The 24,446-nt window shown below is 34.6% G+C and overlaps 1 protein-coding gene across 4 annotated transcripts in view; it reads right to left on the bottom strand.

The window, feature by feature from the left end:
- Positions 1–3,703: 3,703 nt before the first annotated feature.
- Positions 3,704–24,446, bottom strand: part of LOC142352019 (uncharacterized) — a 30,606-nt gene continuing 9,863 nt past the window's right edge. The window contains exons 2-9 of one of the 4 annotated variants that reach the window (XM_075404349.1): positions 24,011–24,154; positions 21,124–21,159; positions 18,988–20,580; positions 11,738–11,854; positions 11,108–11,188; positions 10,526–10,795; positions 9,644–9,673; positions 3,704–4,206 (exon numbers count right to left, since the gene is read on the bottom strand). In XM_075404349.1, the coding sequence (XP_075260464.1) occupies positions 4,183–4,206; positions 9,644–9,673; positions 10,526–10,795; positions 11,108–11,188; positions 11,738–11,854; positions 18,988–20,580; positions 21,124–21,159; positions 24,011–24,154 (2,295 nt within the window). In that variant the 3' untranslated portion in view covers positions 3,704–4,182. The remainder of the gene's footprint in view (positions 4,207–9,643; positions 9,674–10,525; positions 10,796–11,107; positions 11,189–11,737; positions 11,855–18,987; positions 20,581–21,123; positions 21,160–24,010; positions 24,155–24,446) is intronic. The other 3 variants (XM_075404350.1, XM_075404351.1, XM_075404352.1) reach the window with 3 other exon arrangements.

Genomic DNA, 24,446 nt, shown 5'->3' with positions numbered 1-24,446 from the left:
TTCGATTGTTTTTAAAGCAAATACTCTACGGAGGTAAACTATTATAGTCACTGACTAGATTATAATACAAAGCAAATGTTGCAGTACATTTTCTTAGTGTTTTAATTGGTATCCGCTCAATTTGCACAAAAAGATACCTCAAAATTTTCCCCTTATTTCTTTTTCCCTTATTATAGTCACTGACTAGATTATAATACACAGCTGATGTTTCAGCACATCTTCAAGTTTTAATTGGTATTCATTCAATCTGCTCAAAACTTAGTTCAAAATTTTTCACTTATGAGTACTTTTTCACCTTTCGCCTATAATCCTACGCCCCCAAAATTTTTAAATGTTCAGACAATTCTTAACTATTCTTGTGGTGCTTCTGTTCAAAGACAATCTTCGTGCACTGAGAATATGGCCTCCACATAAAACCAACGATTCTACAGCAGCTTCACACAACCCTATTTATTCTGCATTTTTTACAAAAATAAGTAGTTACATTGCAGTTGCAAATTAGAAGTTGATCTTACAAGCTTATTTTTGCAATGCGAAACTGACCACTTTGCTAAAAGCGCTGAGTACAGTACGATACCACAATTGGTTTCATTTTAGCACCGGATTTAAATTATGAATGCTCGTATTTTAAATCACTCAGAATCAAAAAGTCAACTGCGGAAGTCACACGAGAATTGACTTCAAAAGAATGTTCTAGAAAACAGTCAAGCGTTCGAGAGCAATTAAAAAAAGTAACAGAGAAAGAAAAGAGAATGTTAAAAATTACTTAAATGCTTAACTGAAACAATTGAGTCCTATCTGTTAAAAAGCGCACAGAAAATTGCATTAAAAATGCTTAAATTCAAAAACTTTGATATTTTGATTGTTAAAGCAGTTCTTCTACGAAGATAATTATTATAGTCACTGACTAGATTATAATACACAGCTGATGTTTCAGCACATCTTCGAGTTTTAATTGGTATTCATTCAATCTGCTCAAAACTTATTTCAAAATTTTTCACTTATGAGTACTTTTTCACCTTTCGCCTAAAATCCTACTCACCCAAAATTTTTAACTGTTCAGAGAATTCGTAACTTTTCTTGTGGTGCTTCTGTTCAAAGACTATCTCGGTGCACTGAGAATCTGGTCTCCTTATAAAAACAAATGGCTCTAAACCGACTTTCATACAACCCCATGTATCCAGCATTTTTCACAACATAAGTCTTTACATTCCAGTTGCAAATTAGAAGTTGATCATACAAGCTGGTTTTTACTGGTTTACATTATCTTTGGTTTTGATAGTTTCAAGACAGTTCCTAGTGGGACTGAAGCAAGGTCAGAGCACGCGAGGAACGACCAAACGGACTAGTCATACAAATAAGCATCATTTATAAATTATCACCAATAGATATAATTCTGCTAAATAGTCTTTCTGATAATCATTGCAGTTTAAATATGTTTTGTGCTGATAGTCCGACTTCCTCGAGCATGGTCATTTTTATTCCCTCTTAATCTTCGGCTCCACTGATCTCAATCTTGAAACCCTCGAGAAAGTTTACTCATAACCCTAATTGGGAAACACTGCTCATCAATGCCTTCGTAACAATCAATATTGGCTTCAGAGATTCTTTTCTTTGAGCTTGTTTTCTCAGGTTGTCTAAAAGTTGAGTTAAAATAAAGTGATTTATTATCATTACAATTTATTGTCACATACAATCGGGGGAGAAATAACAAATTTGACTATCGATGGAGTTAATCCGTCTTGAATCTATATCATTTTTATCATAGCGAAGGTACAATTTGTAAATTAACAAAACCACAACAAATTAAACCAAATCAAATATATAATTTACTTAGTAACGAACCACACCCAGAACCAGTTTTGACCTCAATACACAGCTGTTGAACACCGAAAAAAAAGTTAGGGCAATTGTTTTTGATACGTTTATTAATTCAATTTATTGACATTAACAAAATACCTCTCATTAGATAGTATCATTTTAAAGCGGGCAGTTGGATTCGAATAATTTTGCGAATGAAGAAGTTTTGAACAACCCATGAGATTTTGCAAACTGATTGTCGATTAAAATTTTTCCTCACAAACAGGTGAACATTCTGCCAATTAAAAATCGATAGCTTTGTTTCCAAAACAATCAGCTTGACTATTCTTCTAGAATATTCTAAACACAGCACTCTAACGGGGTAATATTAATAATCTACTACGTAATAAGATGACTTAGATGAGACTATGATGATAAATTTTTAAGCATTTCGGACACAAAATAAACTTGACAATTCGAACAGCATTTCTATTGTTTACTCATGTTTTGGGCAGCTCAAAATGATCCAATCACTCAAATACGTATAGTTAAACAGATCTTCTAAAAAAATATCATCTGAAAAAAAAATAATTTTTCGCAAAAGCTTTGAATAAAGTTTCCGAATTCAAAATTGAATCAAAATGCAGCCATAATAATTTTTGTTAATCAGTCAGCTAAGTTGAAATAAATTGTTTTTTTCCTTTATACTTTTTCGACAACTTATATTTTTCCAGGACATTTTCAGTTCGTGTAATAAAGGTCACGTCGCTCCTATTTGCATAAGTAACCTAAATTTCAGAGCGCAGTTCTAGGAGATAGAGGGCTGAACAGATTTTGGTAAAATTTGCAAACCCTAACAAATTTTGGATCAGCAGGATGTAACTGTCCCAATAGTCATTATGAATGAAGTGTAATGTTGAAGCTGTGTCGAATGGTACGCGTTGTGACATCAATGTAAACAGATAAATAGTAATAATGACAGTAATAAACAGTTAAAATTAGGGGAAAGCACCGGCTAGGAAAAGAAGGCACTGCAATTCCATATTTGCTGATGGACTTATTAGAGACCCAGAATTAATAGCATAATTATCAGAGCCAAATTTTTTGAGCTATTAACCCAGCTTTCCATCTTTCTCATTTAAACTGTTAGCACAAATAACATAATTTGGTTTGTTTCCGATTGTTGTTTAAAAAAGACTTTCGCTTTATTTTACATTATCCAAAAAATATCAAGTATTTATAATGAAAAAATTGTGATTTAATAATTGCTAAATTTGCTTGTCCGGAAATACATATAACCTTAAATTACAAAACTTTAAAATTAAGTTTAAGCTTTATCTCTAAATTCTTCAACTTCCAGTAATTACAAAGATCTTTTCCTAAAGAAGTCCTGACTAAATTCTGGGTCAGATATGAACATGTTTTGCTTCCTAGTCGAATAATCGCCAAGAGAGGGCAATGCATTAAGTTAACTAAAATGAATGATGAAATATCAGCGACAGGTAATAGTAGTAGTTGTAGTCAGTATCTATAACATCAATAGTAATGAAACAATGAACAAACAACACTCAAAAGCTTCTCTCAAAGAACAATAAATGATCCACCAATAGCAACATATTGGTCAATCTCGGATCTGCACCCCCACCCATATACCCTTTCACAAACGCGTGTGAGAAGATTCAAATAATAGAACCATACTATTTCAAATCATAATCAACTGTTATTTAATTATAGTGGATAACGTACACTTTTCCAAAATATAAAATTTGAGCCGTGTAACACTTTCATCGGTTTTCATAGTACCATACTGATATTAACTTCAGACCTTTGACAATGATGAATGTGTTCAACTATAGCGTTCAACAAGTGTTTTCAAATAGATAGCATTATTGAATGCATGGTTTTGAATGCATTATTTTGGCTGTTTTATTCTAGTGGTTGGATGTGAGCAGTTCCTCGATCGTTTTGGTAGTCAATAATTTGACAGTCGTTAATTGAAAAGGATGAAAAACAACAGTAACCACTACCCAAAATACATATAGCATATAAATGGCAGGAAGAGGAAAATAAATATTGGAAATAAAATGAGAATATTCATCTTAATACAGTACTACTACTTAACTTTACTTAATAGAAATATACATCTTCGTTTCCCCTCAACAAACACAGTTTTCTTCCACGAATCTGACATTTATAGGATAAATCTAATTGAACATTAAATGCTGTTTTGCTATTTTTCTCCAGTTGTTCACCACCAGCTGTAAAACTTTGTTGTTTTGTTTGTCGTTGTTTTTATTGTTGACGTAATTCTTTGCACCCAAAATGCTTCCGGGAATTTTTGGTTCCAGAGAAAAAAATTGGAGGATACTGTTATGGTTTGTGTCAACTCTCGTCTTTGTTCTTGTTCTGAAACACGAAATAAATTTTTATAATTTTTACCAATATAAATAAGAGTATGAATATTTCCTGGGCTCTTTCATTGTTTCACGTTCGAAAACTATATCCTATTTCCTTTAACTGATTAAATTTCAATTAATACTCATACCAAAATTTGGCTAGCAGAGAAAAAATCAAAATTAAAAGTTTGACAAAAAACTTTTTAATATAATATCTGCACAAAGGGGAACATGAATAAAGTAGCAACGAAAGGCCATCTATAGATTGATTGTGACTGAAAACAAATTGATAACTCAAATACTATATGATTTATTCTGTGATTACCTGATGGGTGATAAATGTGCATTTATATCAGTGTTATTTTACCCTTTTCGAACAAAACATGGCGTTTCTGCGTCTCTATTATAAAACATCAATTGTAATGTACCTTCTATAATATGTATTAGAATTAATAGCCGACTAAAATCGGATAAATTGCTCTAAAAGAGGTGCAGTTATAAGTTGAAGAATAAAAAAATCGAAATTCTGATTTCAAGCTCTACCTTTATTTTCAAATCGAAATTAAAACACTAATTTCAAAAACTAGCGCTTTTTAAAAATATAGTTCGGGCTACCTGTATTGAATTACAATTGGAGTTAACATTCCCAAAATAGATTTAAATGAGTGCATCAGTAAATTCATTTGAGGAAGTATGAACATACCCGGCAGATTGCCGGAAAATAGCCGCCGTTGATTCCAATAAGCATGATTGGGATTGAAATAACAGAAGATATTGAAAAAGAAAGATTTTTGTACAAAAACATTTTTTTAAGTCCGATATATTTTGAAGGCATTTCGTAGTTGAACAAACTTCTGTTTCTTAGAGAGAGGCTACAGGGGCTCCTATCAATAACAATAAGCATTAGAGATGGTAAATAGGACTTATAGGAACGACGTTCAAATAGCGGGCATCTAAAATTGGGCTTTATGGGTTTATCCCGTTTCTATTTCTGACATCCATTTTTGTACTAACTCTGTTCATTTTGAATTGCTTTGCTGAGCAACTGATGTTCAAAATCACTTTTAGCAGAATGAGAGAAGAGAGAAACTAGCCTAGAGAAGTCAAAAAGATTTCACGCAAAATGTTGAAAAGGCGGCAAAATGAGGTAAAGCGAAACATTTTTTTATTCGACGAAGTAAAAAAAAATAGGAGCGCTATAATAGCCGGCTGAGAAGATGAGGGCGGCTATTAATCAAAAAAATTATCACGAGATCGACTTTAATTTAAAGACCCATACCAAAAAGTAACAAATGCTGTCACGCATACAAACTCAATTGTTGAATCGTAAAAGTCAGGAAAAAGTTGAATTGTGACAACCGAAAAGGACGGAATGATTTTAAAAAATAGAGAAAAAAAAGTTCTGTAATACGAATCAAGAATTTGCATCGAGAAAACCAAAAAAGTAGACCAGAGACTAGCTAGGCATGATAATTGAAAACAAAAGTTAACGCCTTCAAACTACTCGCTTTTTCACTTTCTGTACTATCTCGGCATGGCTAAAACTAATACTCTGAAGTGCCACGGCAAATTTTAATTAAAATGCGGAAAATAAATTTAATCAAAATAAAATGACCGCGACTGGAACCGCTAATAATTTGCGGGCTTTTAATAACTCTCCCTCATGGAACACGATAATTGGCGAATTGCTTTCAACCGACTGGCGAGCAGCGGGCGTCGGTAGTAGCCAGCCGGGCTCAGGGATGAATCCGGTGGGTTTGAGCAGAGTGGGGGTCAAAGGATGGGGGTAGGGTTGAGGGAGAACTGGACGAGAGGGGGTTCAAACTGCCGAGTTGGAGGAAGATAAACGGGGGGTTCGGGGATGCGGTGACAGGGGGTAAAATTTTTAAGACAAAGAACTCATCGAAGAACTGCATCAAGAGCGATAATTGCAGAAAGATGCTTCCGAAAATTGGGCTAATTGAGAACTGCTCCTTACGTTATTAGCCAAATACCAATAGTGGTTTTATTAACATAAATTGCAAGAAAACTCTGCAATAGATTATTCAGGGATCTACTTACAAAATTCACACAAGTGCCTCCATGCGCCTCAATGCCTCCTTCCAAGCTTTGAAAAAGTTTACTTTTAAGGAGATTAAGACAAGTAAGGCCCTATCAAAAAACTTAAAATCAAAAACATTATGATCTTGATCCATTGGTCTATTCCGACTATTTGAGAACGGAAAAAACTAAATTGATAAAAAAGGAGAGAAGGATGCATAAGATAGAAGGAAAAAAAGCATCTGATTGAAAAACAAAACAAAGGGAGACAAAACCCAATATCAGTTAGAGCAGTCCGAAAATCTAGCGTGAACTTTGCGTTTATTTTGTTAAAACAACGATTATTTGTAGCCAATAAAAGTTCTAATCTTGTCTACGCAAATTATTTTTGAATTCAACAGCTAGAAGCAAACTCCTGTGAATGACAATGGCTGAACTTGCACAACTTAACCACACGCTTAAAATTGCAAAATGAGAGTAACTTGGGGTCGGAGAATTAATTTTTTCGATAACCAAATTATTTCACATATTAAAGGCATTAGTGCTACACGTATATCGCTACGTTTTTGATAAGCAAATAGTATATCATTTTTTAAATAAACCATTTGAAGGGAAGAATCGCGTGTGGAACTGAGCGATACTTAAAGGGCACGCGAAAACAATTATTCTATAAGTTAAAAAAAATGGGATCTTTTCAAACAAAACGATGAAAACTTTAAACTTATGAATTCATAACAAAATTTTTTTAAAAAAATGCGAATCAAAAAATCTTCTCTATCTATATATTCAGTATGAATATTGTATTCAGTATGAATATTGTTAACTATTGCGCTAAATGCTGGGAAGGAAGCATCTTGAATCAAATTGCATTCCTCAAAAAGAGTTTATAATTACAAAATATAAGCGTTTTCAAGAGGTACGTCCGATAAGCTTCACAGCTTGTTTAGGTGACCTCCTTTTGGAAAATACACCAGTTAAATTTTGCCTCAACTAAACTTATAGTTACAGCAGTTAAAGTTTCTTCAGAAATTTATGACCAAGTATGTATGAAACTCAGCCACTAATCATTCAAAAAATAAATCAAAAAAAATTTACTGTCAAACGCAGTTGATCAGCTAAAATTTTGAGCTGCTTTGTATTCATATTTTGAAGATCTGAAGGAAAAAAGAAATTTGATTTGCAAAAACTTTTAAGCTTCGTCAGTCTAAATCGCAGTGAGTTTCAAGGTGCTGCATTTTTATGCTGAACTTGCCTTAATAACCTTTTGAGGTTGCGTGTGAGGTATTTGCAAGCAGACACGTTTATAAAATCAATGAATGAGCAAGGCGATCTCTTTGCAGCTTCAACAGTTTTCTTCAGAAGTTCAAGAAAGTACAGGACAAAAACGGTGAGTATGCTGTGTTTCTTATAGAAAGGCTGACAACTCTGTCCGCTTTCGACGAAAGGTGGCTCTCAGAATTTTCCGTTGGCACACAAACTTTTGTTAGTCTTTATTGTTTGTGTAGCCATAAAGTCAAGGGCTTAGCAAAATTATTGTAGACCTGCATCATTTTTGTTTGTGGGTAATAGTCGCCAATTCTTTATAAAAATACCCCAAGTAGTGTTTAGGTTTTTTACAGTTTGTTGAATATGGAGGTAATGATTGAGTTTTCGGCCTGAAACTATGCCTACAAACTTTAAAGATTCCTGTGTTTCACAATCAGATAAAAATGGGATCAATTAGGCTTCAAGTTTTAACCAAATTACATCAGCTGACACTTATGAAAATTAACGCAAAGTTCTATTTCTTTGAACCATAATTTCACCTTCGTAACATCAGTTTCGATATTTGATTCAACGTCTTTTCCTCCTCAAAGTATATTCGTATGATCGGCAAACAATGATTTCCGATTTTTTTATAATTTTTGGCAGATCATTTACAAATAGTAAGATCAGGAGAGGCCCAAGCACAGAGCCTTGTAGGATTGGAAGCATACATATTGTTGACGATTGTAGACATAGGACTGCATAAGCCTTTTAAAATGGCCTGTAAAAACAAAATTTGCTAATTAATAGTGTGTGATCAATGGTATCAAAAGTTTTCGTTATATCGAGGAAAACTAATGAATATCGATTTTTGCTACTCAAAGCACTCCTTATATATTTTTTTATTTCAGCTGTAGCATGAATATAGTATCTTTTTGAACGAAAACTAAATTGTCGACAAGAAAAGTTTGTTTTGGAGATGAAGCTAACCATTCTTTTGTAAAAAAGTTTTCAGAAAATTTTGTTTAAGGCTGGTAGCAAACTTATTGGTCTACAGTTTTCTGGAGCATCCGTGTTTCCTTTTTATGCAGTGCCAAAACTTTTGCAGTATTGAAACAGTGACGAAAAGTAGTGCTCTTGATGCAAATATAGAAGACGTCTGCTAGCGGTTCGACTATTACAGTCAAGCATAACTTAACCTTGGTACTGATTTTCTCAAAACCAATTGACTTGGAGTTTTTCAAAGTCTTTTTAACCATGGAGGAAACTTCCAGTATGTTTGTACTATGCATAAAAATGATTTGTCGAAAATACTTGGGCGTTGAGAATTGAAGTGAAAAACAGAAAAAAATCGAAACTAATTTTTGTTGTACTTTGAGAAATATGAAAACTTTTGATCTGCGTTAAAAACATAGATACCTGCATTTATAGCCGTTTATGTAAACAAATTCAACTTGATATCAGTTAAACGCATAGAAGTGACACTGAGAGTAAGTTAGGTTACGCGATACTTTGGATAAACGGAACCAACTTTCCATTTGTTTTCGATATCGATAAAAAGGACAAACAGAACTCAAACAAACGCAACGTTTTAGAGCAATTTATAACACTGAAATGACAAAAACTTCACGACTAAACATGCTTGCTACCACCCAACCACGGCACATCAAAAGCTGAACACAAACCTTTTTCTTCATAGATAGTAACAAACGTGGGCGCTGAGGTACCTCGAGTTTTTATACTTTCTACACGTAAATCCAACACTGTAGTTTTAGATACTTAAGTATTATCGGTTGTTTAACTATTCGCCGTTATTCTTAATTTAATATTCAGTTTAAATGCCTGAAATAAATTTTATCAGATTTTTTGTTGTTTCACATAATATCAGCCAAGTTACTGAAACGTTATGCCGACTTTGCAAATAAAGACAAGGGTCAAAAGACAAATGGAGTAGGAAACGACAACAGGGGTAAGGGAAAGACACAAATCGGATTGGCCAGCATAAAGGACATAGGCGGATGTTTGAGCTAAAGAATGAACAATGAGCTAAAGAGGAAGCGGCATTTCACGTGATGGCCTTGAATCGAAGATGAACAACTTTGTTGAAGATAGAGATGATGATGATAATAGGCTGAGGTGGAGAAGGGAGAATAGATACGTACCTTTTTGAGGAAGGAGCCAAATCCCTTTTTCTATCAATCAACAAACAACAGTTAAGTTAGGTTAAATAGTAAACCCGTACAACAAATGAACTGTGAACACCAAACCGAAAAGTGACTCCTGGATTTTAACCGTGTATGACCTTGATAACAAATATCGTATAATATCTCAGGATATCAAAGTCTCTCATAATGTCTCAGATCTTACACTGTAAAAATCCGGATTCACTGTGGACTGCACAAAACTGAAGACAGGAAGCGATGTTGTGAAATAGTTTTTAAACTTAAAATGTTTTAACTATCATATATTTCAACAAAAAATAAGATATATCAATATTTCTTCTTCGTTTGTAGATGAAATCCTGTGTAAACATTTGTATTGGTAACTGTTCACAACCGGAGATCGCCGTTCACGACTTTTTTTCTTGGCGCGTTTAGCCTTGAGTATGCGAGGCCGTTATAATGGATAAACAAATCGATACCTGTTCAAGGAGTTTCAAATTTCGCTACTCAAATTTTACAATTTGTTATTAATAATCGCGATTAAAAAATTAAATCCTCGAGGAGCTACAATGTGCACACTATCTTACAAGATCTCAAGTTTCGCTACCATTGCTTACATACTCGCACTTGTCACTGTTGTCCGCGATACACGTTTTAAGATAGGACCAATTAAGCGGGCGAGGAAAACAGTGACATCAAGAAAATTGTTCAGATCGCTTCAAATTTGGATATATCAGTCACAGCTATCTGCGATTAACTTGTACGATCTGCGGTTCTCTAATTAAAAATTTGAACCATCAATTTTCAAAATGATGGTCCAGATTGAAATTGGAACTTTCTTAGTTATCTTTTGAAAAGTTTATTTGTTTGTTGTCTGTTTACCTTTTCTTTGTCTTTATCTTTTGTCTCTTTGTCCTTGTGCTCTTTTCCTCCAGCGGAAGATGATGAGGTGATAGATTGCGTGTCTAATTTCTCACTGGACACTGAGTTGTTGCTTTCTGCTGCTACAGATGCCTTCGTCTTGATTAACTCCTCTTTCACGATATCTAATTGACTGCTCATTTCGGCCAATGACAGCTCGTTCACGTCCAACTTCTTCTGCAGGTTCTCTGTTTCGCCTTTCAGCTGCGTAATTTCAGCCTCCAGGTTTTGCTTGAAAAAATTTAACATCAGTTTTGAACAATAACTTTATTTCTGCAGTTTATCTGGTTACTTAAATCGACGTTGCTTGAAAAGAAACTCTCCTCGTCCAATTTTCCAACTCAACAGCAGATTAATCCGTAAATAAAGCAAATTATTCTATTTAATACATTGATTTTTAATCAAAAATGATAAACAATAGCCTTAACTTTGCAAAAATAATGCATAAAAAATTGCATAATTTGCAAAATTGCATAGAAAAATTTCATGAAAAATTTTTTTGAAAAGAACTGGAAAACTTCACAGGAAAATTGGTTAACACACCTTTTCAGTGCGATGCTTTTCATCGCTCTGAGAAATTTGTTTCTCAAGCTCAGTCACCTTCTTTGAACTTGCTTCGTGTCCCTAAAAGAACGCATCAAATTACCACCAGGCAACAACACTACGAAGATAAAACCACCAAATTGATAAAAATGGGTGCAGGATATATGTAAGCGGATCGAAGCTGTTTCCTCGCTTTCGACGGTTATAATAATACATCCAGTTACAAGTGACTGCCAACTATTTACATAGACTGTTTTAAATTATTAACGGTTATAGTCAGTGCTGCCCATATTTAACAGCAAAAACGGTAATTGGGTTCACAAAACCCTTCGGGTGATCTCTCACATGGATGGGCGGAGAGGGACGGTATGTGTTTGAGTTTGGTGGGGGGGGGGGGGGGGGGGGAGGGGGAGTTCACGAGGAAACAGCTGGCGTGGTAAGCAAACTAAAATGAATCCACAACAAAAGACGAATGTATGAACACAGAGGAGTAAAAGGTGGACAATAATTTGACAAACACCGACAAATTTCAACCAAATTAACCTCAGATTTTTCCACAAACCAATTAAATTAGCACCCCTGGTGTATCCCAAGTTAAGAACAGTCATTTAAGTGATCACAATTTAGTACCTCGCAGAGTTTTTGAATAGTATCGCTGCTTTCTGCAGATATTCTCGCTTTTTCAGAGGCCGAGTTAAGACTTTCGACTTGGAGCTTGTACTCAGCCTGTTGTAAATTGTGTTCCAACTGCCAAAAGAACAAAATTTACGGCGACCAGACAAAAAAGCGGTACCAACAATGCTCAGAGGGTATCACACAAATGTACCCAGTAATGGACAATGCGGATCGCGCAAGCTTCAAGAAAAAAATTTTTGCTTGAAAAAGGTTGCTGTACGTTTTAAGGGTTGCAACAATAAATGTTTCTTCCTAAGGTTCACCATTTGTACTGAATATAATGATAATCAAATTACAATCGTGTAACCTAACCAGGGATACCGTCAAATTGAACTATCTTCGAAGTAAATTACCACGAATTAGGGTGCGCAAATGAATTAGCTGACTAAGAAATATTGAATGATCACACAGAAATCAAAGCGCCATTCATGAATGAAATGAATCGAAAGAACAAATTTGTCCTGATCAAATCAAATGAAAGACCATTGGACTCTAATAGCTGGCACACGATTAGCATCATACCAATTCAAAAACATTACTGACAGAAAATGGGTGCCGGAAAATAGTTGCGATTGCTTGTTGCTGGGTAGCATCAAAATACTGATGAAAAAGCCATTAAAGTAACAGTTAGATTCCAAACCTATACTTAATGCAGTATCCTATACAGCTTCTGAACCTATACCCATAGAGCTTCTGAACTGAAAGCTATTTATCTTAATACAAATGTCAGCTACGTACTTAGGTAACCTATGCACTATGACTTAACACTATGGGCTTTATCGGCCTATCTCGATTCTTTTGATTTTGTTCTTTTGACATTGACCGTATTCAGAATATTGCGTAATTCAATGCGTGAAAAATTTAAAATCCATTCAGTTGAAACAGTGAGTGAGGTAAGTCACGAGTCAAGCGTGAAAACAGCGACTTATGTATTTAAAACGAAAAACGTAATAAAAAGGTAAGGCGAATTAAAAACGGAATGGGCCTAATTATTAGCCATTGAGAGGTTGACGGCAACCAATCTCAAGGAAAAGATTTAAAAATAAGCACATCTTTGAATCACAGCCTCGACACCTTAAACTACATGCTGACATCAAGACAAAGTATAAGCATATTTTAAAAAAATATATAATCTACATATCAAAACATTGTCTCTTAAAACAGAACTACAATGTCGAACATAGCCGGCAGATTGCCGGAATAGCTGCGAAATAGACTTGCGAGCCGTATAATATAAATAGAAACAGATAAGTTGAAAAGTTATCGGCGCCGCTCAAAAGCTATGTAAAATCCATTCAGAGAAAAAAAGCTAATAAAGAGAATAATTTTAAAAAAGCTTGTTGAAATTTAATCCGCGGAAGTTCTATTAGGAGGAACTTCTATTACATATATGAACTGCTTTGACCTTAAATTTATTCACATTAAAGTTAAGTTATAAAGTGCAAAAGTCATTTTATTGAGTGAGGTAAGTCACGTATGATCAAAATCTAATCGCGCAAAATTTGGCTAAAGGGAGTGAGAAATGAGGTCACGGGCAAGCCCCGTTAGAGAGAGAGAGAGAGAGAGAGAGAGAGAGAGCGAGCGAGCGAGTGAGCGCGCGAGCCAGGAAGAACTCATTCCGAAAATTTGACTTTTCGAGCTTGGCTGTGTGAACAAATTTAAAATGAAAAAAGCATCGGTCGACGAAATAAAAACATAGCCGATAGAATTCCTGAAGCAACTCGAAGCATTCAAGCTTCATAAACAATACCATGACTGCAACCAAAACAAATACTTTTGGCTGAAAACACTTATAATTTACCTCACCAGATTTAATTGAAACATTTGATAAAGACTTACACATGGTATAACGACAAAGATTTGATCATTGACATCTTTGAAACGAACTTACAAAAAATTAATATGGCATCAATCAATCATATAAAGGAAACAGCACAAAGATAAAATTTAATACACAATTTTGACACATATAACTTACAACGAAAACTTGATACCTCACAATTTAGTATTTTTGGAAACATCTGGTGACGTTAAAAAAGTGTCAACAGTTTTAGGATACACAAATACTTATAAAAACAACAGAAAGAGATAGAATCAATTAATATTGTTTCTTTAGTGTCCGCAATTTGGATAGAAATAAGATATCGAAAAAAACGAATAACAACTCTCGCACAATTTAGAATCATGAAAAAAACCAAGGACACAAAATATTACTCAAAAGCAAAAAAATCGTTTCTTACAAAAACCTAGTCTCTAATTCGCAAAACACGTAGCTATTTGTGTGCTCCACGCTTAGCCTAGAACTTCGCAGCTACCAAAAACAAAGATCCGAAACAATAAACCACTCTGAAAAAATTATCGCCAAAACATAGTTAAAACGGTTATGAAACAAATTTTATTGGATTTCAAAGAATTAACGCTTAGAAAATTAAGAACATGAAACTGAAATCAAATGCAGAGTACATTTTTAAGGAATTCAAACCAAAAACAGATTTTTTTAAAGGAAAATTAAAAATTTTAAAGGAAAATTAAAATAAAGGAAAATTTTTTAAAAAAATTAAGGGAGAAAATTGCTCAAAGATCTAAAAAAAAAATTAAGGGAGAAAATTCCAAAAATTAACTTAAAAATGAGAACTAGTGCCCATTTTTTATTTGAAACGCATTATTATAATCTGAACACCGTCGCGGAATCAATTTCAGAACGCTTCATATTAATAGTATCGGTCAAAAATATTTTTACAAAACAGCTATGTGCCATTCTTTCAAAAACAAAGTCAAAAAGTCACTGAATGCAGCGCATGATCAAAAAATTCTCTCGCTCAAAAAAATAGGTTTAAACAACCATTTTTGCTTTCGCTACTTTTTATTCTTTGCGCTTTGCTTTTAGGTCAAAAGGCCGTTTCTACAAAGTGATTCCGGTAAATAAAACCCCAAGAAAACCAAAACTCGAGTCAAAAACCAAGAGCAGCGCAATATAGCTCAACTTCAAATTACAGCTTCGCAGCTATAATAAAACAACCAGAATTTTGTATATTCAAGAGTTAGGGCATATACGTTTGGCACTACTTAGATGCACACTATTGACCTTCAACTAGTAAATTTGCAAAAATTTAAAGTTCAATAAGCGAGTTCAGAAGTCATTTTTTGAGTGAGGTAAGCAACGCAAATGATCTAAAAGCAGATCAAAAGAACCATCGATGGCAACGACGAAATAAAGACATAGCAGGACGTCTTGACGTAAAATTCAAAGAATTTTCATTGTCTAAACAAAAATTAGACCTAGAGCGGACTACGAGATAATTGGGAAAACCATTTCAAAAAAATCAGATCAAAAAATTTAAAAAATTGAAAATTTAGGTCAAATTGCCGCATGTGAACAAAGAACCACTAGCAAGCACGAGATATTTGGTCCAAACAAAAAACTAGGCCTAGAATGGACAATGAATGGATTTGGAAAACCATTTAGAAAATCCAAGCCAAAAAATCGAAAAACAGCAAAAAAAATCAAAGTGAATTTGCCCCCATGTGAACAAAAAACCACTAGCGAGAAAGCGAATCTTTGTTCAGATACCACTTTCTCATTCTTCTTTAAAATGAGATTAAAAAAAATTCACGCCGCAAAACCGCTCGTTTTTCCGCTCCACTTCCTGTTTCGGTGTGACCAAAATCACTACTCCAATTTGACTTCAAAAAATCATAAAAATGTGTAAACAGATCTTGAAAAAAAAGACAGCGCCCAAATAAAATTCAAATTCTTTGAATTGTAAAAAACACGATGTCCCCAATAATAGCCAATATCGCTTCGCGGCCATTAATAAAAGATTCTCTATCAGTGTTCAAATTTGGTGTGCAGTTTCAGTTAGTCATAATTATTCATATTTTAGTTTCTCAAATGAAGAATATGAATCTTAATACTAATCACAGCTAGCAATTGCTCTAATGAACTTTGATAACCTAATCCTTGATCGTATTCACTATATTGCGCTGTTCAGTGTATGAAAGAATTAAAATCCATTCAGTTGAAACAGTGAGTGACTCGAACTTTAAATTCATGACTTATGTAAAAAGAAAAACGTGATCGAAAGGTGATACGAAATCAATAAAAAATGAGAGGGCCAACATAATAGCCGATGAAAAGCTGACGGCGGATATCAATTCAATTAACGGACGAAATGATCAATAAGCTTCTCAAGGTAGACCCAATTGCTATACAAAATATGCTTACAAAAACACAGAAAGAACGTCCAATAACGAAACGACAAAAAATAATCACAAATTTGATCAAAAACCTTCAAAACTTACAGAACGTCAGCAGGATCAGCAAAATTTACGAAAGATTATAAGTTATTACAGAACAGCAGCAGAAAATGCAAGAATTTTGGAAAAATCCAACCAAATTCCTAAATAGAAAACCAAGTTACAAAGAAAAGAAAATCTAAAATTTCCTATTATTTCCAAGTCATTGACAAGTTTCAAAAATCATTAACATCAACACAGCTGATCATATCGTTTGAAAAAATATGTCCAGGACACTGACCAAAATTCGTACACAATTTCGCATTCACGCACAATTGACCGATTAAAAACCAGTAGAACAATATTACTCCTCTTGTCGTAGAGAAAAGACAGCGCCTCAAAACAATTCACATTTATTCAACTGTAAAAACAAGGATGAGGAGACCAATTCTTATCCCCCTGAGCTATCACAAATGATGATCAGCAATAAATCAAACTTCAGCAAATTACCAGATGTGACGATATTTGGATCTGGATTATATTTACTTAACACTAGAATTCCACTCAAAAATTTGTAGAAGCTATTGGAGCACGGAATTAAGTTCATCTTTACTGACATCCCAGTTGTCACTGCTTGAAGAATTCAGAGAATTTTTTAATAACATTGATCATTATTACTACTTTCCTAATAATTCAACCAATCATTAAGCATATTTAAATACTTATTAATTCAAATCAACACTTTGCCAGGTCTTCAGTACGCTAAATTTTAATTTACATAAATTTTTACAATGTGAGTTTCAAAAAAAACTGAGATCGAATCTGATGTTTTGAAAAAGTAACGGTTTCACTTAATGTATTTACGTCATAGTAACCCCAGCTTTGAGTTGGGTACCCCACCTAGGGGTGACGTAGTAATTAATACTTCTGCGGTATTTCGCTTTTGTTCCTTTGATTGTTGACTTAGATATAAAGCTTGTGGGATCATAAGTTTGCCCAAAATTGATTATTTTATTTGGATTGCATTGAGAGACATGACCGATTAAACGTCGGAAGAACTGCTCTCGAACGACTAGTGGGAGCACTAATCAATTGCAGCCTGCTTCAGTCCGGGGGGGCTTAAATAGGACTAAGAGAGGGGCTTCAGTTTCGGCGCACTTCTCATTTGACTTTTAGTATCAAATTGCCGCCAATTGAGTTCAGCTGCTTGAAATTGACCGAGAATTTTAGATCACGCAAAACACAAAAAGTCAAGGGCGTAAAAGTCACTGGAAAAGTCAAAAACGGTCAAGCAACAATATTGCATAAAAAAGACACACACGTTTCTAATAATTGCTTCTCTTCGAGAGCAATTAAACAAAATCCCAGTCCTTTAACCTCAGAAGAAAATATTGAAAATGCATATTGTTTTCGTTGAGAAATCGAATTACATATAAATGAATTACTTTAATTGAGGATTAGAGTGATGACTGCAAAATCCTTACCACGTCCTAAAATTTAGTACCGGGTTTCTTTTCCAAATTTTGTTTGCAAATTCAAATTTTCAGTTTTCGTAATTTATCACAGAACAATTTCCAAAAATTGGGATAAAACGGTAAAAAAAACGTAATGTAAGTATACTGCTTTTTAAAACCCTCTCATGTCTAATTACCTATTGAAAAGGGGGTTCACTTACTAGTACGAAATAAATAAATTACTTGCTCTTAAAGTATATTAAATTTTATTAATGTTTTTTGGTCTTAAAGTTAATTAAAGCTTTGTTAAAGTTTTGGTGACAACAAAGCCCTTAGAAACTGCAAATCTACTATATTTCAGATTTTCAACTTTGGGACATTTCAGTTGCTTGCAAACAACTAACATCATTCCTCCCCAAACCGCTCCGAAAAGGTGTTTTGGTTTCCAGTAAAATGTAAAAGCAGCGCTATTGGATCCCTTCTGTTTTCTCCTCAATCAGTTCATCGCAGAAAGAAAATTTCCTGACCATTTGAAAACAGCCCGTGCAGCTCATCGTACAAAACAAAATCCCGAAAATCCAGTCAATTATAGACCTATTTCAGTCACTTCCTCATTGTCCAAATATTTGAAATGGCATTTAGCTCGCCAATAACAATTTCCCAGATGGGGAGCATTTACTGTCAACCAGCCAGTTCGGAAAACAAAGTAACAATCGAGGTTATCTGATAACTTTTATAACTTTCAGAGGCTTTTTATAACCTTGAGAGGTTTTTGCTCTATGAAACACAATACACTTTAACGAAGACTTGAAAGTAAAGGTTTTAACGAGCACGCTACCAATTTAATAGAGAATTATTAAATAGAAAAACGCAAAGTTGTCCAAAATTCTATCATATTGGATAACCTTGACAAAAGGAGTTCCAAAGGGTACTAGTTTAGGTAATTTTATAGCTAACTTTGACAATCTAATAAATGCCCTATGACTCAATGCCCGGGATTTACCGGTTTATTCCGTTTCTTTTGCTCTTTTGACATTAACCGTATTCACTACATGGCGTAATTCAATAAGTGAATGAATTTGAAATCCATTCAGTAATATGCCTTCTCGAGCGTTTCTAAGCAGCTTAGGAGAACAGTAGACTTCGAGTCTAATAGAGTTCTTGAGAGCTGCACATACACTTTAAGCCCTCGGGATTTAAAAGTTTATATCGATTTTGAATACCGAAGGTCACCTAAAGTCCCTCAAATGAGCAAAAAATATTCTTGCAAAGAACGTTTTGCAAAATAACAGTAGGACACACACTCTTAAAATGATTGATTCAAACTTCTTGTGAGAGCAATTAAAAACAGATAACTGCAAGTTCTCTCTGAAATTGTTAAAATCAAAAAAAGTTTTTTTTGAGTCGTAAAAAAAGTTGAAATGAAATTTGCTTAGCTTTCATTCACAGGCATGATTTCAAGATTCTACAGCTATTCCATCTAACAGTAATGAAACACAGTCACTTTCGACCTACCTGCTTCGCAGATTGTAACGACTTTTCCACTTCATCCTTCCGACTTTGCAAAGATTTCTCGATTTCCTCTTTTTCTCTCGTTATCTTCTCGATTTGTGACGTCTTTTCTCCCATTTGCGAATTAAGGTTGTGAATTTCGGCATCCAAGCGCGTCTTAACCTCTTTCAACTCTGTTAACCGGCTCTGCGTTTCTTCACTAGACTTCCGAAGCGAAGACAATTCGTCCAATTTGGAATCAACTCCTTTTTTAGATTTTTCAAGTTCCTCTTCGACGGCTGATATTCTGCTCTGAGATTCGTCTAATTGCTTTTTCAAGATTTTTTCACTTTCCTTCAACTTACCAACCTCGGATTCGTTCTCGGAAATCTTGTTTTTAAGTTGTGCAACCTCCGCATTCAAGTGGTCAATAATATTGTTTTTGTCCTGCATTTGACCATTCAAATGATCAATAATTCCATTTTTCTCGTGCACCTGACTGTTTAAGTGGTCTATGATACCATTTTTCTCTTGGACTTGGCCGTTCAAATGATCAATTATGCCATTCTTGTCGTGAATTTGCGAATTAAGATGGTCAATAATGTTGTTTTTCTCGTTCATTTCAGCGTTAAGTTTATCTATTATACTGTTTTTTTCGCTAACTTGGCCATTTAAATTATCTATAATACCGTTCTTCTCTGTAATTTCATTTGACTGATTTTCGCTAGCAGAGGTTTTCAAATGTTCGATTTGACCATTTAATGAAGAAATCTGATTTTTCAGTTCGCAAACTTCATTTGTCAGAGTTTCTTTTTCGTTCGTTAATTGATCTCTGCTATTTTGCTCTTCGCGTTTCACATCATCAATTTTTGATTGCAATTTCTCAATTTCTGAAGTTTTTGAGGTCACGTCATTTTTGTAATCTTCTACAAGTTTGCTCTGGTTTTCAACTTCAGTTTTCAGAGTAGAAATTTTATTTTCCAGCTCAGCAGAAAGTTGCCCAATTTTTGTACTGTGCTCTTCTTCTAGTTTAATTTGATTGTCCTTCTGAGCCGAAAGCTCATTTTGTAAAGACGATTTTTCCTGATTTAGTGAATCAAACTTACTTTGAAGCGAATTCAATTTATTAATTGTTTCGTCTTTATTTTGAACAACTTCACTCTTTTCGCTGTTCAAATTTTCAATGGTTTCATTCAAACTTTTAATTTGCTCTTGCAACTGTGAGATTTGAGAGTTAACATTTTGTTCGCCCAATGTTTTCAAGCTTTCATTTTCATTTTTCAAGCCTACCAATTTACTTTTTAGTGTTTCGATTTCCTCGATAGCAGAATTTAAGGAAACACTTTTGATCTGCAAATCGCTAATTGCTTTTTCTACTTCTGATTTTGCGGATGAAATTTGGTCTTTTAGTAATTGTGATTCTGAAATTTCAGTTACCAATTTGGCGTTTTCGGAGGTCAATTTTTCCGTCTCGCTTTCAAACTTGGCCTTGAGTTCTGCCTTTTCCTCCAAGAGAACCTCTCGTTCGTTTAGTAACGATTTCACTTGTTCGTCGGATAACGAAGTCTGGGCTGACAAATTGTCGGTTAAGCTTTCAATTTTGTGCTGCAAATCGCCCTACATAAACGATGATTTTGTTTTCCAATGACGGTAGAAGTTGCTTGTTTGAATGTGGGCAATTTCTTTCCTCGATTCATTTTCCCTTTTTCATTCATTCCCGCCAGCCTAGTTAGTGCGTGTCGCCAGCCAGGTTATAACTGTCGTTATTAATTATAACTAACACTTGATCAACTTCGCAAACAGACCTGTCGTTATATTACTGATTAAGTGCACAATCATTGTTCAGTTAAAGCTATCGCAAAGCAAGCACGAAGCATTGAAGAAATCAAAAATATAATAGAACTAAAAGATCGTTTATTCAAACATGCCGCCAAACCATTGCACAAATCAAAATGTCCTAATTTGAGAGCTGAATGGCAATTTGACAGTTGAAGGAACAGTGCATTTAATGTGTGTGAAAAAGGGAAAATGAGGAAAGGAAAGGCCAAACCCAAACAACATATCACAACAAAAATAAACTTTGTATCCATACACCGCAACAGATTTCAGACTGCGGTTATTTATCCAAAATTTCTGATGAATTAGCTGCTTTGTACTAACCTGGTTTTGCTGCAACTTGGCATTTTCTATCTTCATCTGAAACAAAAAGTTTATGTTAACATTTGAAACGACAGAAAAACCACTTGTTTGTTATACATCGACCAAGGACCTTAGATGATGACCACAATTTATACGTAAAGGAATCGACAGTGTGATTTCAAAAACCAACTTGGTTTTCAGGTTGTTATAATGGGATGACAGACCTCGAAAAAAAAATCTTTACAAAACTGAAGATAACTTCATCGTCGTACGGCATCTTAATTTCATTACTTCAAGTGAAGCCATAATTAACGAGTCAGAAAAGCATGATTCAGCAACTGGTGTTAGAGCAAAAAATTATCGCTATTCAATGCAACGACGTTCAAATAGCGGATGCGGGCATCTAAAATTGGACTTTAAGGGTTTATCCCGTTTCTATTTCTGACTTCAATTTTTTATTCTGACTCTGTTCATTTTGAATGGCTTTGCAGAGCAACTGATGTTCAAATTCACTTTAAGCAGAATGAGAGGAGAAAAACTAGCCTAGAGAACTCAAAAAAAATTTACGCAAAATGCTGAAAAAGCGGCAAAATGGTAAAGCGAAAAAAAGTTCGACGAAGTAAAAAAAACATAGCCGGAAGAATTCCGGAAACGACTCGAAGGAGACAATTGCCCATAATTTTGACTACACAACTAGAACAACTATTGCGAACCCTGAACCTCCACAAACGCCATAAAAAATTTAAGGAAGAATAGAAACGGCATTCAAAAACAAACTGATTAAAAAAAGCTAGAAAAACTTAATGAGTTTTTTGTTAATAGTACAAGGAAACATAAAGCCGAGTAAAATTCCTTTCCAATTAGGGCGGTGGAAATCTCGCAAAACAATGGGCAAGTCATAATAGGCTAAGAAACTTGTCTAAGACTAAGAAAAAAGAAAAACTGCAAAAAAAAATAAGAAAAATGGTTTAAAATTTCTCAATTTTTCTGTCAATTTTCCGAAGAAAAGAATGATTTACACCAATAAAACTTTAGTCAATTGGTAGCTGAATATTCCTTAAGTAACAAGCTTCTATTCAAATCCCACTCAAAGCATTAATACAAAAAAAAACAGGCAAAAAATCATTAAATTTCGTCTAAAAATCAGCAAAACTGATCAAAACCCTCCAAATTAGCATTAAACTCAGAATTAACCACTTGAAACCTTCAATTCCTATCAAAACAAGCCTAAAAATAATACAATATCATAATCAAACCTCATAACGATCAAAATTTGCAAAAAAACTGCTTTTAAAAGCCTCACGTGAACAAAAAAACTTCGCTCGCTCAGAGAAAATCTTTTCATACATCAATTTCTCGCTCTCTCAAAAACAGCGGTATGAACAAAAACCACTCTCTTTTCGATCCGCTCTTAACTTTTGTTCAGCCCCAAAATCACTCCAAATTTTTTCACGCGTTTCATTTCCCGCTTCAAAAATCACTCCAATAAAATTGATTAAAAAAAGGACTTCTCCAATACTCCTCTTCGAGTCGTAAAAATTAGGAGCGCTATAATAGCCGGCTGAGAAGATGAGGGCGGCTATTAAAAAAGAGAAAGCCGGTAGATTGCTGGAAAACAGCCGCGAATGCTTCCTAAAACCTCAAATGGAATCATAACAGACTAACGTCGGTCGAATTGCTCTCAAACGGCCGTCGAGCGGTTGGCTTCAAACGTAGCCAGCTGAGGCTTAGGGATGCTAGCATTAGGGGTTGGCTGAGCGGAGTGGGGTTCTCGGAGGGGAGTGGGGGAAGGTCAGCCGATGACGAATCAGATTAACAACCGCTTTTCACAATACAAATTTGAGTCTTCTCAAACAGTTTCGGTTAACCCCATACTTATAGACTAGTAAAGTGTACATATCCAAGAGAGCGGCTCAGCCCCTTAACAACCGCCTGGCTTTAACTGTTTATCCCGTTTGCGAGGAATAAAAGATAAGGGTCGGGTGAAAAATCACCCAAAAAGAACGCAGGACTAATATAATTGCTACAAACTTCGTTCGGGAGCAATTCATTACAAAGACAAGAAAAACAAATGCAACTGACGGCGTTTTAATTGAAAAAATTAACTTATCAAAAAGTAAGAGACTTTTAAGAGGGGACTGTTTCTAATACCCAACATTGAATGAATTAGATGGGACTATCTTTGGTTGCCGCTAACTGAAGCTCGAAAATAGAGCATCGAATTTACCCTTGCTCAGCGGTTTCGATGGGCTGCACCAAAATACTAGTAGCGCTCTAAAGAACTGCGCAAGGCCTTAACGCTCTCGGGCTTTACCAGTTTTGAGAACAAAAATTAAGTCTGTCTGGCAAAAAAATCATCAAGCAAACATCGTATAAAAAAGCCCAACAAGAACCATAAGATATGGTAACAAAAAGTGAAAAACAAATTAATTGAAGGGCATCCAAAACGGTTTCTGTTTTTCTTAATTTCATCAGCTTCAACAGCTTTAAGTTTGACTGCGTTGACAAGCAAGTGCCGATTGAATGCAATTTCAGCACGATAACCGAAGAATGAAACTCGCCTAGATAAGTCCAAAAACTCGATTAGATAAGTCAAAATGCTACAGAATGAGATGCTGGTATCAGGGACCGAATATGTGCATAGCTTTATAACGACATTCTGAAGTTAGAAAATTCGAGGAAACATACGAAAAAAAGACACGATTACAATAATAGCTGCAGAAGTTGTATTATAAAACTTAAGTTAATTGTATCATTAAAAAATGTTGGCCTTTTCAAAACACATGTTATTGTGATCACCTGAAGCTTCACGGTTTCTTCTTTATATTATCTTATATTCTTTATATTATTTTCTTTATATTGAAAATTTCACAAACTTTTAAAATCAAAAACATCAATATCTTGTCACCTGATCTAGCTCCATCCGAAGGTCCACAACTTTGTCAGTGTCCCTTCTGAGAAGGTCATTCTCATCCGAGAGGCACTTCAGCTTCTCTTTGTACTCCGCCTCCAATGTTGCCAGAGCATTGTCCAGTTTCGACACTGCCGACTCCTGTAACACAATGGTATTGTAAAATAACATCGAGTGAACCCACAGAGCTTAATTTATGATTTGTGCAATTCTTCAGCGTCAGGCAAAATAATTTAAAATTGCAGTTAAAATGTTAAACAGAATGGTTGTTAGAAATTCTTGATACGTTATGGTTAAATATAAAACAACTCATTCAAAGAAAACTGATAGATAGCGGAAAATTTGCTGTGATAGCTTCGTACATTTAAAATGCAAAAACCGGAAAACGGAGAAATTCAAGAGTTGAATGAAAAAGTTTAAAAATTTTCAAAAG

This window comes from Convolutriloba macropyga, chromosome 13 (genome assembly GCF_964194025.1).
Source record: "Convolutriloba macropyga chromosome 13, txConMacr16.3, whole genome shotgun sequence".
Classification (NCBI taxonomy): domain Eukaryota; kingdom Metazoa; phylum Xenacoelomorpha; order Acoela; family Convolutidae; genus Convolutriloba; species Convolutriloba macropyga.
The sequence above is the reverse complement of the archived record's forward strand: the minus strand, read 5'-3'. Positions and strand labels throughout refer to the sequence as shown.